Source organism: Hyperoodon ampullatus (assembly GCF_949752795.1).
Source record: "Hyperoodon ampullatus genome assembly, chromosome: 19".
NCBI classification, from domain to species: domain Eukaryota; kingdom Metazoa; phylum Chordata; class Mammalia; order Artiodactyla; family Ziphiidae; genus Hyperoodon; species Hyperoodon ampullatus.
The window spans coordinates 11852036-11869679 of NC_136932.1; the positions used below are offsets into that span (position 1 = coordinate 11852036).

General features: G+C 43.4%; 1 protein-coding gene across 1 annotated transcript in view; it reads right to left on the bottom strand.

Moving 5' to 3' along the window:
• The window catches only part of TEX2 (testis expressed 2), a gene marked incomplete at both ends in the record, with an annotated part of 60004 nt that extends 44886 nt beyond the window's left edge, over positions 1-15118 (bottom strand). The window contains one exon of the mRNA XM_079726231.1: positions 13481-15118. Coding sequence (XP_079582357.1) covers positions 13481-15118 — 1638 coding nt within the window. The remainder of the gene's footprint in view (positions 1-13480) is intronic.
• Positions 15119-17644: the final 2526 nt, after the last annotated feature.

Consider the following 17644-nt stretch of genomic DNA (forward strand, 5'->3'; position numbering starts at 1 on the left):
AGCAGATCTGATTTTTCTAGGCTGCTTCGGAGCCATGCTCAAGGCCAGGTTGAGTTTACATGCAGTGCTACTAAAACCAAGAAGAATCCACGGAGGGAGGGAAGGAGGGACTGGTGCTTAGGAAGTTCTAACAGTCAAGGAACAACTATGAAATTAAAATAGCAACTTGCTATCAGTGTCCTTTATAAGCCATTTGGCCATATGGTCCCCACCTGGGATTGCTCTTTTGAGTCATTTCACTCTGAATGTATACCTCCTGGTTAGAGTAGAGGCTACTTGAGGATACAGAATATGTGTGATACATTTGTGGGTCCATCACAACATCTTAGCTGAGATGCTCACCCTTTATTTAATGACTTTTGAACTATGATAATCATAATTTGATATGACAAACATTTCTGCAATAATATCTTCATATAAAATATTTTTCATTAGTTCCCAGCTATGTGAGATTATAGTAGACATATAAAAAAGGTAATAGAACTAACATGGTTCTGGAATTTTCGACAAAATTCCCAGCATTACAGTTATCATCTAGTCACCACCAGACTAGAAAGGCTGAAGGGAAAAAAAGACAAGCATTATACTATGAAGTTACTCTTAAATAATAAGACAGCCTCTGAGAAACAGAGTAATTTTCAGAGAATTTCCCCTTTTCGAAGCTTCTGAGACTGGACAGATTATTTGATTTATGAATTAAGAGAAATTTAGGAATAAAAGATTGTTTCTATCCAATTGCTTTCATTTTTTCTTTCCTAAGTCAGAAAATGCAGAATTATTCAGGGAAGCACTCACTATCCAATGGAAATACAACATGAGCCATAAATGTGCATCATGAAAATATGTAGTTTTAAATTGTCTAGTAGCCACACTAAGAAAGAAAAAAGCATGTGAAATTAATTTTAACAATGGATTTTATTTAACCCAATATATCCAAATTATCATTTCAACATGTAATAAATATTAAAAATTATTAATAAGATTTTACATTCTTTGTTTTGTACTGTCTTCAAAATCCATTATGTATTTTACACTTAGAGCACATCTCAGTTCAAACTAGCTACACTTCACTGCTCAATGGCCAAATGTGGCTGGTGTCTACTCTACTAGACAGCCCATGCCCAATTCTTGGATTCCAGCTTTTCAGACCTAGACACTGGGCTCAACCAGAACGGCCCAAACCCTCCTCTTTCCTCTTACTGACACTTCCATACACGCAGGTTTATGCAGTGTTAGTAGGTGCTTTATCTAATTGAATGAGAAGATAATCTACACCTGTCTCCAGGTGAAACATTCTATTTTAGAAATTCAAAACCCCTTTAAAAAGCTAACATCAAATATTAAAAACTCAGGAATAAGAACAAAAGTAATCTATGTAAAAGGCTGAAGTTTTTAAAACTCTTATAGTTCTATAAGACCATTAAAAGATACTCAACTTGTGAACAAACTTACATAACACTTTTAGCTTATTCCTTTGATTTTTAGTAGAAAAAAGACAAGACACAGGCACGCATGTTGGGACACAAGCCCTGCATCAGCTCATCCGTTTACAGGCCTGCTCAGGTGAAGAGCCATCACTCTGCACTAGTCTAACAAACAGCTGCTCAGTTTTTGTTCCTCATCAAATTCTTACATCTGGTTAACAAGAGCAACTGTTTCCAAGTGCTTCAGGGACTGGTTTTTTAGCCACAAAGCCAGGCTCTTGACCCAGCAGCCTGAGCTACCACCTGAGCCCTCTACAGAGTTCTCACTGGGCCACAGCCTGTGTCCGCACGTGTGGCCACAAGTTCTGAGATGAGATGTGGCTGTCCTTCTTTGGTGACGGTTCTGACAGGGACAGGTCACCCTCTACCACGGGCCAAGCTGCGAGAACACTAGAACAGCCTGATTCCCAGGAATATGGAGAAGAGTTTCAAGTCCTCCACAGCTCAGAACCACAGGACCCTGCCTGCCTCACTAGAGGAGACAGTGGTGAGAGGCAGGGGTAGGCCTAGGAAGAGAACCCAGGAGCTGCTTTTCCTTGGGAAAGCCCGAGGGGCGGCAAACTCCCTTCTTCCAGTTGGGACTGGAGCTGGCTTGACCCTCCTCCTCCCAACCCCCATCCTTTCACAATCACCTGTGGCTGAGCTCCAAACACAAAGGCACCTGTGGGTTCTCCTTCCCTTTTATCTTCACATTTCCTCCTTCCTGCGGTACCATTTTCTCCTTCCTGCGGTACCATTTTCTCCGTGTTAAAAATCTATCAGAGGCTAAAGTCCACAGCTGCCAAAACCAAATAAATACAACTCACAAATCAGGATCTGAACTGCACATCTATTGTGAACAATCATTTGTTAGCTTCAGTGAGTCTGGATCCTTGATCTTACTTGATTACATGAAAGGCTGCTGGTCCAAACACAGGCACTGAAGCTAACCCACATCCATTAGCAGAGCTGCAAAGAGTCTGACACAATTGGGTTCCAATCCTGGATTGACCACTCACCGCCTAGTTGGATGATGCTTAGCCTCAGACCCTTGGTTTTCTCCCCTGTAAAAGGGTCCTGCACACCTTACTTCCCAGCTTCATGCCTCCCTGGTCCCCACCTCCCACTCTGCTCAAGCCAGAATGACTTTCTCCACGCTAACAGTACCTTATTGAGGTACAGTCTGAGTATAGAAAAGGAACAAATCTCATGCAGATGATTTTTAAAATACTGATATTAATATTCGTTATAAGAGCTGGCATTTAAGCTCACATTATGATCCTGGCTCTCACATGCATTATCTCCTTTACTTCTGCCAATTCCCTAAGAATTTGCAGGTGAGGAAAGCAGTGAGCGAGGTTAAGAGATTTGCTTAGACAGGGGTTAAAAAAAAAAAAAAAGTGGTCTGTGAAGCGGCAAATCTGGGACTTAAACCAAGCCTGCCTGACTGCGAGGTCCAGGCTCCTACCTCACTTCCACAGCACAGCCCCGCCTTTAGTCTGGCTAACTCCTGGTCAACCCTCAGGTCATGGCAAAGATGACGCTTCTCCTCGGAAGATTCCCTGATTACCTAGGCTCAGTTCTCTATTACCTTCCTCCTACCACTGTATTCATTAACTGCCTGGTTTACTTAACTACAAACTCCACAAGACAATCACAGTTGTAACAAATGTTTGTCAACTGAATACACAAATGTAGCCTAATTCAGAGGGTGGCTGTGAGGATTAAATAAAGTCTGTAAAGCACAAGTAAGTAGGACAGACCGGTGTGCTTATCACAGCTTGTAGGTATAGCTGTGGCTGCACAGGTGGAGAGAAGCAAAGGAATGAGCTGAGATCCTACTAAGCGCAGGGAGCTGTAGGGCTTATTTGAAATAGAAGACTTGGTCCCTGTTCCCGAAGAGAAAAACCAAATTATTATTGCACCAAAGAGCAAAGAACAGGGACTGCCCTGGTGGTGCAGTGGTTAAGAATCTGCCTGCCAACGCAGGGGACACGGGTTCGAGCCCTGGTCCCGGAAGATCCCACATGCCGCGGAGCAACTAAGCCCATGCGCCACAACTACTGGCCTGCGCTCTAGAGCTCGTGAGCCACAATGACTGAGAGGCACAATGACTGAGACTGTGCTCTAGAGCCCCCGAGCCACAACTACTGCGCCCGCATGCTACAACTACTGAGCCCGCGCACCGCAACTACTGAAGCCCACACACCTAGAGCCCGTGCTCTGCAACAAAGAGAAGCCACCACAATGAGAAGCCCGCGTACCGCAACGAAGAGTAGCCCCCGCTCGCCGCAGCTAGAGAAAGCCCCGACGCAGCCAAAAATAAATAAAATTTTTTTTAAAAAAGGAGCACAGAACAAGAAAAGAAGTAACCTCAGAAAGACAATGAAGAGTAAAAATTGTTAAAGCTTTTCAGGACAGAAACTGAATTAGCCACTTCTTATCTATAGAGGAGAGGGCAGTGTTGTGACTAGAGCCCAGGTGTCCTGACTCCCACGTAGGGTTCTTTCTGGAACATTACAAGCTTTGATAGGAAACCCGGAGAGAAACGTAAGAGCTGCTGCTTAACCCACATTGTCAGGCATCCAGGATGCAGACTGGCCACTGGGAGGCTCAGGACAACAGGTGGCCAGGCACCACTGCTCTCCGAGTTCCCTGTTCTGCCCCCTAATGCACCCCTACTGACTCAAATCCAGGTTGCCCTTGCAGGAAGCAATTACCCAGTGCAAACCCTGACTGGTGTGTGTGTGTGTGTGTGTGTGTGTGTGTGTGTGTGTGTGCAGGAAGCAATTACCCAGTGCAAACCCTGACGTGTGTGTGTGTGTGTGTGTGTGTGTGTGTGTGGCTGCGCCATGCGGCATGTGGGATCATAGTCCCCCGACCAGGGATCCAACCTGCAGCCCCTGCAGCAGAAGCATGGAGTCTTAACCACTGGACCATTAGGGAAGTCCCCTGACTGCCTTTGGATACTACCAATCAGCTAAATTTTACCTGGGGCTTGACCTACTCCCTGCGTTAAGCTGCACATGGAATTTCCACACCTAAGCAGCCAAATATCCAATCTTGTGAGCAGTGCAGCAACCCAAGGCCTTCATCGTGTTCCCCAAATAGTGACCAACTGTCCACTGCGCAGCTATTCTAAAAGTCTTCACCCTGAATTCCTTACCAAGTAAGATCTTTTTCCAACTTTGTTTTGTTATGTGGGTGGGTCTAAAGAGGTACAGATACAGTTAGCAACTCATTCCATTTCAACAACTCAACTAAAGAACTCAGAGATGCTCTCAACCCACACTAGAGCGTCTCAGACAAGCCTTGTTTCTTTCTGACGCTGGAACTGTCAAAACAGAGACAGTGCCCGCCGCTGGGGGACAATGACCTCAGTCAGCTGGGCTGCAGCTGTCTGGCCCACAGACTGGTCCTGTGATCCCAGTTGTAAAAGGTCAGGGGTTTCTCTTCAATTCTCCGCTGGATTTAGAAGCCATGTCTGGCTGAAAGTACAAACCACAATCTATAAAGGGACTCGTTTAATACTTGGAAAGATTAAAAGCTACAATTAACCTTTTGCAAAATAATAAAGTCTGGAAGAACTATTATTGTGCTCACTTTCAGTTACAGTGCCAATCAGGAGGTCAAGGCCAATGCTCTCTTCGTCACCTTGATGCTGAGCTGACCAGAGAAACGCGCCATCCCTCTGGCCTGAGGACGCAATGGGGATTTCTCTATCTTCAGTGCGTGGGGTGCCTGGGCTGACACCCTCCTGTCACGTGGTTGTGCTGGCCTCAAGGCCCCTGCCACTCAGATCCCCTGCATCATTCCTTCATCTACTCTATCAGGGAAGGAGCAAATCCTAAACATAAGAACAGAGCCAGGACCCAAGGTCCCTTGCTGCTGAAAAACATCTCTGAAAAATCACACAAAAGTGTGATTATTTTTCTTCTGTCCCCCAAACTAAAACATAAGCAGGGCTTTCTCTTTGCCAGGCTCAGACCCTTTTTGATGTGTTAATGGTTTAGAACCAGAGTCATCAGTCAAAACATAATACCACAGATCATGGACTTAGAGAATACGGCAGGAACAGTCTACTAAACTTTACAGAACTTTAGATGCTAATTTGACTTTACCCATGAAAGACAGACCTACAGACAGAACTTACACTATGAATGATAGCCTCAAGCAAATAGTCAACATTCAGAATAAATGCTGCTTGAAGACAGTATCTTTAAAAAAAAAAAAAAAAGTCCATTAAAGGAGGGAAGTGCCAGCATCAATACTATCCACATCCTCCAACTGCCTGCTTCAAGGTCACCTTCACAGTAGTGTCACCAGACACACTGGAGTCAGGGCTTAAGCCACAGTCTCTGCCTGGGAAAATGGCCTTTATCCTAGTTTTTCCTGTCCTTCAGGGAAGCACCTTGTAAATTCAGGTATGTGACTTGGCAGACAGTGGTAGAGGTAGGAGATAACAAGCATGCAAATTAGACAGAAAAACAACATCATATCAGATGAACCAATAAAATAATCAAGGTCTGAGTTATGTGAATACATGATAAACATTAAATCACATTAACAAGTGTTGAAATTATAAAATAGATCAGCAAGCAAATAAATTAGATCAGCTTTAGATCACATATACTGTCAGTTAAATTTTTTTGAGTATATACTCAGAATGTAGACATTTACTTATAAATTATATACATGTTCTAATATAATACAGCTTTTATAATAATTAAAAAATAGAAATAAAGAGCAAAAAATGAAATAATTAGCCTTTTCACTAACTTTTAGGTATGGCTTTCTGACAGCTTTGTACTATCTTCAGCTGACACATCAAGGCTCAATATATATACTTAGGGTGAGGCTCACTGTTAATGATAATGGATGTAAATCCGTATTTCAAACAGTCTTCTCGATAATTTCCACGGATTTTGACCAAAGGTCAACATATGGTCATCTGTATGTTAAATATTAGCAAGGCTTATTTACGTTCTTATAGATAAAAAGAGTAAAAATATACACAAAAAAAAAACTTTAGGGCCTCCCTGGTGGCGCAGTGGTTGAGAGTCCGCCTGCCGATGCAGGGGATACGGGTTCGTGCCCCGGTCTGGGAGGATCCCATATGCCGCGGAGCGGCTGGGCCCGTGAGCCATGGCTGCTGAGCCTGCGCATCCGGAGCCTGTGCTCCGCAACGGGAGAGGCCACAACAGTGAGAGGCCCGCGTACCACAAAAAAAAAAAAAAAAAAAAAAAAAAAAAACTTTAATATTTTCTTCTTGGATCTTGCCTTCAGCAACCCATTTTGGAGATCACTGAAAGGAGAAACAGAATGAATCAGAGAGTTCACAAGAGCCGCTGGGGCATCAGCACAACAACATGCTCATGCCCTGGGGCCATCTTGCTTACAATCTCCTTGTCTTTGGGGGGATGGCAAACTAAAGGCTAATTATTGCACAATAAGAACAATCTTCGATGGATTTTGTATCTTCTTTATACGTTACATATAAAATTTAGAAGCGAAAAGGTATATAGCATTGATATTTTTTCATGATTAATACCTTACTTTTCAAAAAAAACATGATTTGAGAAATCTCAGACCCACAATGCTCACAGCCTCTCTCTTCACTCCATAGATGACACCTGGAACAAAACCAGAAAGGATGGTCCTCCAATAGCTAGCTGCAATTCACGATGCATTTTCCCAAGGAAATGATGCTACAAACTGCAGTTACCTATAGGTGGACCAGAATTATGGTTCAGCCATGCCATAAGTTAATAGGTTAAGAGGAAAACTGGCAAAATGTTGATAATTGTTGAAGCTGGGTATTGGATACATGGGGATTCATTATACTTTTCTCTCTACTTTTGTGTATACTTGCAATCCCCTACAATAAAACATTAAAAAATTAAAGATGAAAAAAAATCATGCTGGGGCCGCCTGACATCCTTACCATTGTTCCTGTGTAATTCAGGAAGCATTTTCCCCACAGTTGCTTCTCCAACCAACTCAAAACATGGGGTACCTGCCTGCAAGTGAGAGTGTCTGCACTGAAACACCTCACCCAACAAACTCCCCTAAGCAACAAGGGGCACTGGGAAATAGCCATGATTATAAATGCCAAACACAGAAACTTAAGTGACCCATTAGAGGGGCAGGATATTTTCAGTTAAGTACAACGTGGAAAGAAATACTTTTTTTTATTTCTTGTACTCATTGTATTAAGGATTATAAGAGGCCAAAAAAGAGCAACCTTTTTTGGCTGTATGCAGTGAGTCTCTTTTGGCTATATGTAATGAGGCTGTTTTTGCCTTAAAGTTTGCTCACTCTGATTTCTGAAAAGAAAGAATTGCATGAAACTGAGACTAAATTTACAAGTTAGAATTTCTTCTCAAAATTGATAATGTTCTCCCTAAAAAGTATTCTTTTATATGTCAAAACCACAGCCTGTATTTAGGGAATGCAATTATTATAAAAAACCTATCCTTCTTATTAAATATCTAAATATGACATGACCTAAGGAAAAAAGGTTCTCCAAAATTAATTTGTTAGTTTTGCAATGGTGTAAATGTAATATTAGTCAACCTTCTAGGCCATATCTTTCAAAAAGAGACACATCATCACTCCTGAAACCAACACCCTACTGCTGTGTTCTGCAGGTGGTTTATAAGTCTGAGATAAAGAATTTACTCATGAATATAACTCAAAATTACATGTCATACACTCAAACATAAACCCAAGAACCTTTTGAAATCTTCAGGAAGCTTCTCATTATAGACATGTGGAAACTTAGTGTGCAGGAACGGCACTGAATTAAATACAATCGTGCCTCAGCATCCAAGGGGGTCTGGTTCCAAGACCCCCCCAGATACCAAAATCCACAGATGCTCAAGTCCCTCATATAAAATGGTGTAGTATTTGCATATAACCTATGCACACCCTTCCCCCATATACTTTATTATTTTTTAAATATTTATTTATTTATTTATTTATTTTGGCTGCACTGGGCCTTAGCTGCGGCATGCGGGATCTTCGTTGCAGCATGCGGGCTTAGTTGCAGCATGCATGCGGGATCTAGTTCCCCAACTAGGGAGCAAACCTGGGCCCCCTGCATTGACAGCATGCAGTCTACCCACTGGACCAGCGAAGTGCCCCCACCCCATATACTTTAAATCATGTCTAGATTACTTATAACACCTAAGACAGTGTAAATGCTATGTAAATGGTTGTAAATACAATGTAAACGCTATGCAAATAGTTGCCAGCATGCAGCAAATTCAAGTTTTGCTTTTTGAAACTTTCTGGAATTTTTTTCCAAATATTTTTCATCTGCAGCTGGTTGAGTACGGGGACAGGGAACCTGAGGATATGGAGACTGACTGTATACTCCTGGTCATGTGACAAGTACATTCTTGGAAAAGAAAGAGCATCCAACTTGCTTAAGAACACTCAGCAAGGCAAACATCCCAAGTGCAATATGCTGACTCTAAATGCCTCATTCTCCCATTCTTTCCCAGGGTCCCTAGTTCAGGGTATCTAGCTAGTCACCCAAAGTAAAACTCCCGGAAGGTTACCACCTAGGGGTGTTGCTCACAATGCCGCCCTTGGACTCAGTGGCACACACAAGGCCCTGCCAGGAGCTAACTTACCCAGACCCCCATGCTGTAAGTCCCATTAGCTTCTCCTAACATTCTGGTCTTCCCCCGGCTTTCATGCATTCACATGTCACATTATGAATGCAGGTGGCAACATCTTTCTCCTAATTGCTGCTTCGTATTAGCTATGAATTCCCATCATTAAGAACAAGCAGGTTTTGGAGAAGGTTCTGAGAGTTATTCTGTGGACTTTGTGACAGCTCTTTGGCCTCACAGAGGCTTTGACAGCTTCTATTCCAGACAGTAGAGCTGCTGATTGGTGGGGTTAGTGGGGAAGTGGTAGGATACCATGAGGCCTAACCACCCCCACAGCAGTCTTTGAGAAGAGTTACTACTTGGCTGCAAAGTAGTCTTTTTGGCTCACCAGCCCACACACTCATCACTGCTGCAGTGTCATTTGTAAACACAAATGTCTGCAGTATGGATGGAATAATAAAATCACCTGGATAAAGTACAGAAAAGCTTTACTTTTCTCCCCCCTTTCCTTGTCATGTGAAGGCACATCAAAAAAAAAAAAAAAAAAAAAAAACCTGCAACGCTTCTTGAATTGTTTATGAAGCCAATAAAGGAACCAGACTCTCAGTCCAGGCTGCAAGGACTGCCTGGGCCCATCGATGAGAACTTATATGGTTCAGAGGTTTAAAACCACATGGTCTCCTAAAACAGTCCCGAGCACCAAGCTCCCCACCTGACTGGTTTATGGGCTTCCAGATGTAGTCTACTTAGGGCAGGAAGTATGCAGGATCAAGAGGCTAGGCCTCTGTACTAGAGAGTTTTATCACAGAGTGAGGTTTTACAGCCTCCTATATCAGTGAATGTTTAAAATTTTTTTCCATACCTGCCCTCGAGAATTGCATCATAACCCTTATAAAAAACCAACTAAATAGCATCAGATGCACAGAAAATAACTCAAACCAGCTGACGAATCCCTGGAATCAAGCCATATTCAAAAAGTGACTCTTTCAACTCCCCCCAGAAACAGGTTCACATAACCGTTTTATACAGAAACCAAGGCCCGGGACTTCCCTGATGGTGCAGTGGTTAAGAATCCGCCTGCCAATGCAGGAGACATGGGTTCGAGCCCTGGTCCGGGAAGATCCCAAATGCCGTGGAGCAACTAAGCCCGTGCGCCACAACTACTGAACCTGCGCTCTAGAGCCCATGAGCCACAACTACTGAGCCCGCATGCCACAACTACTGAAGCCCATGCGCCTAGACCCCATGCTCCACAACAAGAGAAGCCACCGCAATGAGAAGCCTACGTACCACAATGAAGAGCAGCCCCCCACTCGCCGCGACTAGGGAAAAGCCCACGTGCAGCAACGAAGACCCAAACCAGCCAAAGATAAATAAATTTATTAAAAAAAGAAACAAACAAAAAAACATTTATCCCAGGCATCAAGGGCGAAACACCTTCCTTAAAGAAAAGAAAGAAAGAAAGAAAAAGAAAGAAAGAAAGAAAGGAAGGAAAAAGAGTCAGTCCTGCATGGCTCCCCTATTCACTAGCTACGTGACCTTGGGCAAGTAACTTCCCTCTCTGTGACTTCATGTCCTCATGAGCACACAACTTAACTGAAAAGGGCTGTGATGAGGATTAAATGAGATAATATACCCAACGCTCAGCCCTCTGTTGGTGCTCAGCATCGTAGTGCTGCCTTTACTGTTTCAATGATCAGATCAAAACAACCACACTGTGCTATAACTTTGTCATCCTCTGTGTAGGTAGTAAGTTCCTGATTAATCAGTAGATTACTTAGTAAACTGGACTCAGCATTAAAGATTGACTGGATTAAAAGTAAAATCTTCCCAAGACAATTAAGAGCTCAAACTAGTTTAAACTGAATACTGCAGTCAGTCATTAGGCACTGGAGTTAATGTAAGTACCATTTTTCTTTGCTAAAGTTAGCGCTAACTTCCTTAGAGGGCATGTAATTCAGGTAGTCACGGCACCACCCTATCAAAAAAGTTTAGCAACCATGCATAATGAGTCACTTTTGCTCCACTTCTTATATTAATGCTAAGCTTAAGTGTGCCATAGCCTCAAGATTCAGCACCAGCTTCTCTTAAAAAAGAAACAGTCTCATAACATATTGCCATGTGAAAGGGAAAAAAAAAAATTGAACTGCAAAACACAGGCATACCTCATTTTATTGTGTTTCGCTTTACTAAGCTTCATTGATGTTGTATTTCTTGCAAATTGAAGGTCTGTGGCAACCCGGCATTGTCAGGTGATGGTTAACATTTTTTAACAATAACTTTTTTAAAAAATTTATTTTATTGAAGTATAGTTTATTTATAATATTGTGTAGCAATGAAGTATTTTTAAATTAAGATATATATACTGTTTTTTTAGACAGAATGCTATTGCACACTTAACAGAGGACAGTATAGTGTAAACATAACTTTTATATGCACTGGGAAACCAAAAATTCGTGTGACTCCCTTACTGCAATATTTTGCTTTATTGTGGTGCTCTGGAACCAAACCTGCAATATCTCTGAGATACGCCTGTATATGATCCCATTAAATCAAAACAAAAAGAGTGCATGAGTGTGAATGTGTGTGATATATGTACTCATACATGCAGAAATGTAGGAAAAAACAAGGACATATACCAAATATATATGTACATATATGTATATATTATATATTAACTATAATTCCTTCCCACTAGTGTGATAAAGAATATCTATTTCCTTTGGGTTTTCTGTGGTTTTTTTAAACATTGATAGTGCTTTTTTTTTAAATGAGGAAAAAAGGTTATGAAATTAAAAAACAAAACAAGACAAACAGTATTTTGGACCCTGAGAGTTCTTCCCCTTGTTTTGTTGTGGGGTTTTTGTTTTCGTTTTTGTGTTGTAATAAATAGAGATCATGGTGCCATTTTTTGAGCACTCATTTAGACAGAGAGGAGGACAAACCTATTAACAGAGAAGCCAAACAAGCTTTGAATTATAAAAAAATTATCAAAAAAACAGAAAATAACAAGTGTTGGCAAGGATGTGGAGAAACTGGAATCCTCGTACACTGTTGGTGGGAATGTAAAGTGGTACATCCACGGTGGAAAATAGTATGGCAGTTCCTCAAAATATCAAAATTAAATTACCATATGATCCATCAATTTCACTTCTGGGTACATACCCCAAAGAACTGAAAGCAAAGTCTTGAAAACCTGTTTATACACCCACGTTCATAGCAGCATTACTCACAATAGCAAAAATGCGGAAACAACCCAGTGTCCACCAACAGATGAATGGACAAGCAAAATGTAGTAAGTATAGACATACAATGGAATATCATTCAGCCTTTAAAAGGGAACAAAATTCTGCAATATGCTACAACAGGTAAGAACCTTGTGGACATTATTCCAAGTGAAACAAGACAGTCACAAAAAGACAAATACTGTGTGATTCCACTAATATGACATACTTAGAGTATTCAAAATAAAAAAAAAAAACAGAAAATAAAACGGTGGTTACCAGGAGCTAGGCAGAGCGGAAAATAGGGAGTTATTGTTTAATGGGTTTAGAGTTTCAGTTTTACAAGCTGGATGGTAGTGATGGCTGTACAACAATGTGAATGAATATTAAATATAGTACCACTGAACTGTACACTTAAACATGGTTAAGATGGTAAATTCTGTTAGGTGTATTTTACCAAAATTAAAAAATATATATACAAAGAAGTGTGTATGTGCCTATGACTTATGACCTATACAAGCTACAGCTGTACTTCTATATGGTATATACTGTGAAACACACAACAACCAGGAACTTTTTAAATATGCAGAAATAAACAAAATGGAAGTTCTAGTAGTTTCTTTCTGCACCCTAGTGGTTTGCCTCGGGCACCCCTCAGGAGGCCCGAATCCTGAGATCTGACGTGCACGGGAAGGTGATGCCTCTTTCTCGAGCCCAGACCCCACTGTGCACAGAGCAAAGAGTAGTGCCAGCAGTGGCCCACCCCTGACGTTAGTCTGCCTTCTCTTCCTCCGTCCCTTCTCTTGCATTCCAGGAGTATTTAACCCTGCTCCGAGGTCTCAAGAATATTTAATCCTAACAGACTCAGCTATAACGAATCCTGAGCAAGTAGCAAATCCCTGGCAAATTTACAGAGAGAGACCGGAATGGAAACTGGACGGAAAAGCTACTCTCCAGAGCCATGGAGAGCCTTGAAAAACCACATGGTGAACTGGCAAAACCTGAACTAGAATGAGGTTTACCAAACAAGTCTCTTGGGTGCCTGGAGAATGAACAGATCCCAAAGTCTTAAAAACACTGCTTGGGCAAAAACCTGTGACAATGAACTAAAAGAATAAAGTCAGATCTAAAATGAGGCTGGATGCCAGCCGGCTACTGCGGAGAGGCTTACCTTCAGTATCTCAGGTTCTTTGATATCCAGAGACCTCGGGTTCCAGTGTTGTAGATTTTTATGTAATCTGTGATATTTAGGAGCACTTGGTGGTGTAAAAAACCAAATCACACAAACTGCAGTCATGAATCCAAGGCCAATGCCCAGAAAGAGTCCACTCACGTACTGGGGGAGGGGGAGGATGAGGTACGCATAGACACACATGACAAAGAAGCCCAGCATCTTCACGGGCAATTCGGGGTGCTGCATGGCCGAGTCCACCTCGTGGTCACTGTCCAGAGCCGTGCCATCGTCCGCCAGCACCTCTGGCTTGAGAGGGACTTCTGAGAGCCTCTCAACTTTACTGTCTCCTTCCGCTTCCAAATCAAAGTCCTCAGTGTACAGTTCGCAAAACTCTTCATCTTCTTTGCTCACCAAGGCAGACAGAGAGCATCTCTCAAGAACCAGAGAGCTGGTCTTCAGGCCTACCTCCTTCAGACTGCTCCCCTGAGAACTCTTCGGTTGTGCCTCTCTCGCGGGGTCCTCGGAGGACTGGGGATGGTCACTCCCGGGGACGCCGGGGTCGCTCCCCAAGCCCTCTCCCTCGGAGTCACACTCCTCCTCCTTGATGCTGTAGTTGTTATTGCTTTCCAAGTGACCGTTCAGGCTGGACAGATTGGAGAGCTCTGAAGCACTTGAAGATAAGGCTTTGGGCCTATGGCTGCCACTTTCTTCCCCTATAATTTTACTAAAAAGCTGAAAAGGGTCATATATGACTTCGGAAAGGCGTCGCTTAGTGTCTTCGATTTTCGCCTCCATTTCGGGCACTTTAAAAAAGGAGCGTGTATCGGAAGGCGACGTCAGAGGGGAAGAGGGTGCAGTTTTGGAATCTCCACCTGTGTTTCGTGGCTGCGTGAACTGCTTGAACAGGTGCAAATTCAGCTTGGAGTCGGGTGGCTTGTACGACACGTTATCTGACTCCTGCCTGGAGGTGTCGGTAGACAGAGACTTGACTAACGTCTTCATCAAGTGCCGGTGCCGTGGGGGGTGGGGGGATTCTTTTGGCTCCACCTCGGTCGACAGGGACTTCACGAGGCTCATGAAGGGCTTTGCGCTGGAAAGGGTGGAGGACGAGGCACTGGATGGGAGGATGGGAGACCTGGAAGGTGAGGACAGCGGGGAGGAAGAACTGGTTTTCTGCTCAGAAAGGGACGACACGCTGGGAGAGCTAGCTAAGGGCCCCGACGAAGACGAGCCCGGGGACAGAGCCAATGGCACCGTGCTTAATACTTGTGCTGCCGCAGGAGGGGGCTCCAGCAGCTTTGCAGTGTTCTCAGAGACGGGCAAGATGGCAGGGGACACGGACAGTCCATCTGCCAGGATGAGCTGGGCGCCAGGGCCAGAGGGGTCATGGCCACCACGGGGCTCAAGATAGAGGTCTTCCTTGGCTTCGAGCCCCGTTACAATGCTTTGGTCGTCCAGCCCCTCCTCCAGGTACTCCCTGAACTCCTCCTCCTCTTCCTCCTCCTCCTCCCCGGATGCCAAGAAGTGGATGGCGATAGTGTCTCGGGACACGGACCTCTGCACGTGTACTCTGGGGGCTGACGGTTTTGGCATGTCAATGGTTTGTTCGGCATGGCGACCATTCAGACTTGTCATCGCCGGCTTCACAAGGGCTCAGGCTCTGTGAAAACAGAGAGAAAACCAGAAGTCAGAAAGCGGTTTCTCCACGGGACACGCTGTCGTGTGTGGACAGGAATGCAGATGAAGCTCACTTCTAAATGGTGATTATGCTTTTACTTGGCAGATGGCCACTGTTTTTACTTGAGCAGGTTTAATGGTTTACTTTTCATCAGATAAATTCCAGTTAGGCATTCTCTTTTATGAGCAAACTACAAACAAGTGTTATAAACCCCATACAATCTGTTTTCCTTCACAACATCTAACTCATCGTTTCCTCCCTCTTAACTGGCTCATTTCTATCAGGAATTCTATATTGCAAGGCTTGAAAGACCTGCACAACAGTTGCTACCAGTATTACTTCAGAAGTCCAACAGGATAAAATGCAGCATCCTGGCGATTTTGAGGATCTTGGAATAAAAATTTCACCAGTGGTTTTCCAGCTATAAAAAGCGAATTCTGGAGGGTTACTGCTTTCATTGCAATTTTCACAGCAATCCTAACAATTCTTTTGCGTCTCCCACCAATTCTCATATATCTTGCCACTGCATATATGGAGCAAAGTATCCAAGGGTGGTAAGGGAAATCTGCAAACTAACTGCTGTGATCTGTCGGCTTCTTTATTCCCCAAATGGTAGGTACCCTAAGGAAAGAGTATTTAGGCAGCCATGAAGACATGGCCAATTTCTGAGGCTTCAAGATAAAGAAAACTTGTATTTTAAACCGAATCCAAGAATCGAAGGGCAGGAAAATGAAGTCTCAATGCTGCAACCCACCACCAACTGAGAACTCTGCTAAGAGCTAGGGCGAGAGACGTGGAGGCTATGCTTTCTGCCCTTCAGGAGCTTAGTTGCTGGAGAGAAAACAGACACCTGAAAAGCTGGGCAGAAAAACAAAAGAAGCCAAGCACACCCTGTGACACCCAGTGCATTACATCTCCCCCTATTCACTTACGGCCCATTTATTGGGAACAAGGCATCATGACAGGTCCTACAAGAGGGAAATGAACACAATCTGGAAAGAAACCCCATCAAAGGAGCTAAAACGCACTTGAGGAGTGACCTTCAGGCATTCTGAGGAGGGTGAGAGCAGGGTGGACGGTAGGACACCCGCTCGCTCTTTTAAACTGAGGGGTAGGTTGTGGCTAAATGGGTGTGATTAGAAAGAAGGGACAAAGGCATGAAGATGAGCACAGGCATGGTGTGTCCTGACACATGGGTCTATTCTCCCTGTCCAGGATGGAGGGTGGGTATTGGAGAGCCGGGGGAGACCACCAGTACAAGAGAGGCATCATGCGAGAGAGGAAAGAGCAGCCTTGGGACCAGGAAATAGGGCTTCTGATACTTGCTCCTTTTCCAGCTGACTCTGTGGGACCTTGAACAAGCCAAGACCTCTACGGGTCTCAGAATCTTCATCTGTTAAATGAGGCACCAAGAGTCCTTTCCAAATCTAAAGCCCTACGTTTATGTTTACAGGTGATGGTACACAACCCAATCTGATATACTCACACAAGTAGTCTGCCATAGACAATCAACATTATGTTGCTTGCTTGTTTCTTTTTTTTTCTTTTCTTTTTAAAAATACTTATTTATTTATTTATTTATTTATTTGGCTGTGCCGGGTCTTAGTTGTGGCACGCAGGATCTTCGTAGCAGCATGTGGGATCTTTAGTTGCGGCATGTGGGACCTAGTCCCCTGACCAGGGCTCGAACCTGGGCCCCCTGCATTGGGAGTGCAGAGTCTTAGCCACTGGACCACCAGGGAAGTCCCTTGCTTGTTTCTTTAATTTGAAAAACTCCTATAGTTAAGTCTTCCACCAAATACTCATGTTCAAAATGCTAGCAACTGATACTACCAACAAGAGAAAAGGTAAACCTGTGTGTGTGTTGAGGGGATGGTGGGGGGGGACCTGGGGCGGGTGGGCAAGAAAAACTATTTCCTAGAAACAGGAAATAACCCAGCGATGACAAGAATTACAGTTCAAGGGCCCAGTCACAACAAGGACACATCTGAAACAACACATTTTCAGTATCAACACTTGAGAGAAATTACTTTCATAAAAATTTTTCAACAGAGTTTCGCCCAAGCTCATTCATGACCCTCAGGCTCTCCTATCCCCATTGGATCCAAGAAAAGGGAATGATCTCTCTATCAATCAGACAAAGCAATTTAAATCCAGGAGCTGGCGGCAAGCTAGAAAGACACAGCCTCGGGTCCAGGACAATCCTTCCCTGTTATCTCAAAGCCAACAGGTTTGTTGGCTTAGTGAGAAGAAAAATACCAAGCGCAACACACATATTTCATTTTACTGTCACCTGCTTTTATAAGGGTAATTTTAAAAGAAAATTACAGAGGTAATTTTAAAAGTTTGGTATTTGATAATCCTCAATAGGCTGAAAAATCAGCTTTATTTAAATTGCTTTAATAACATTAAGGATGATCTGAAAGGCTCTGCTGCTCTGAGGCTGCTTCACTGGTAGTAAAAGTGACTGTGGGCACAGGTGC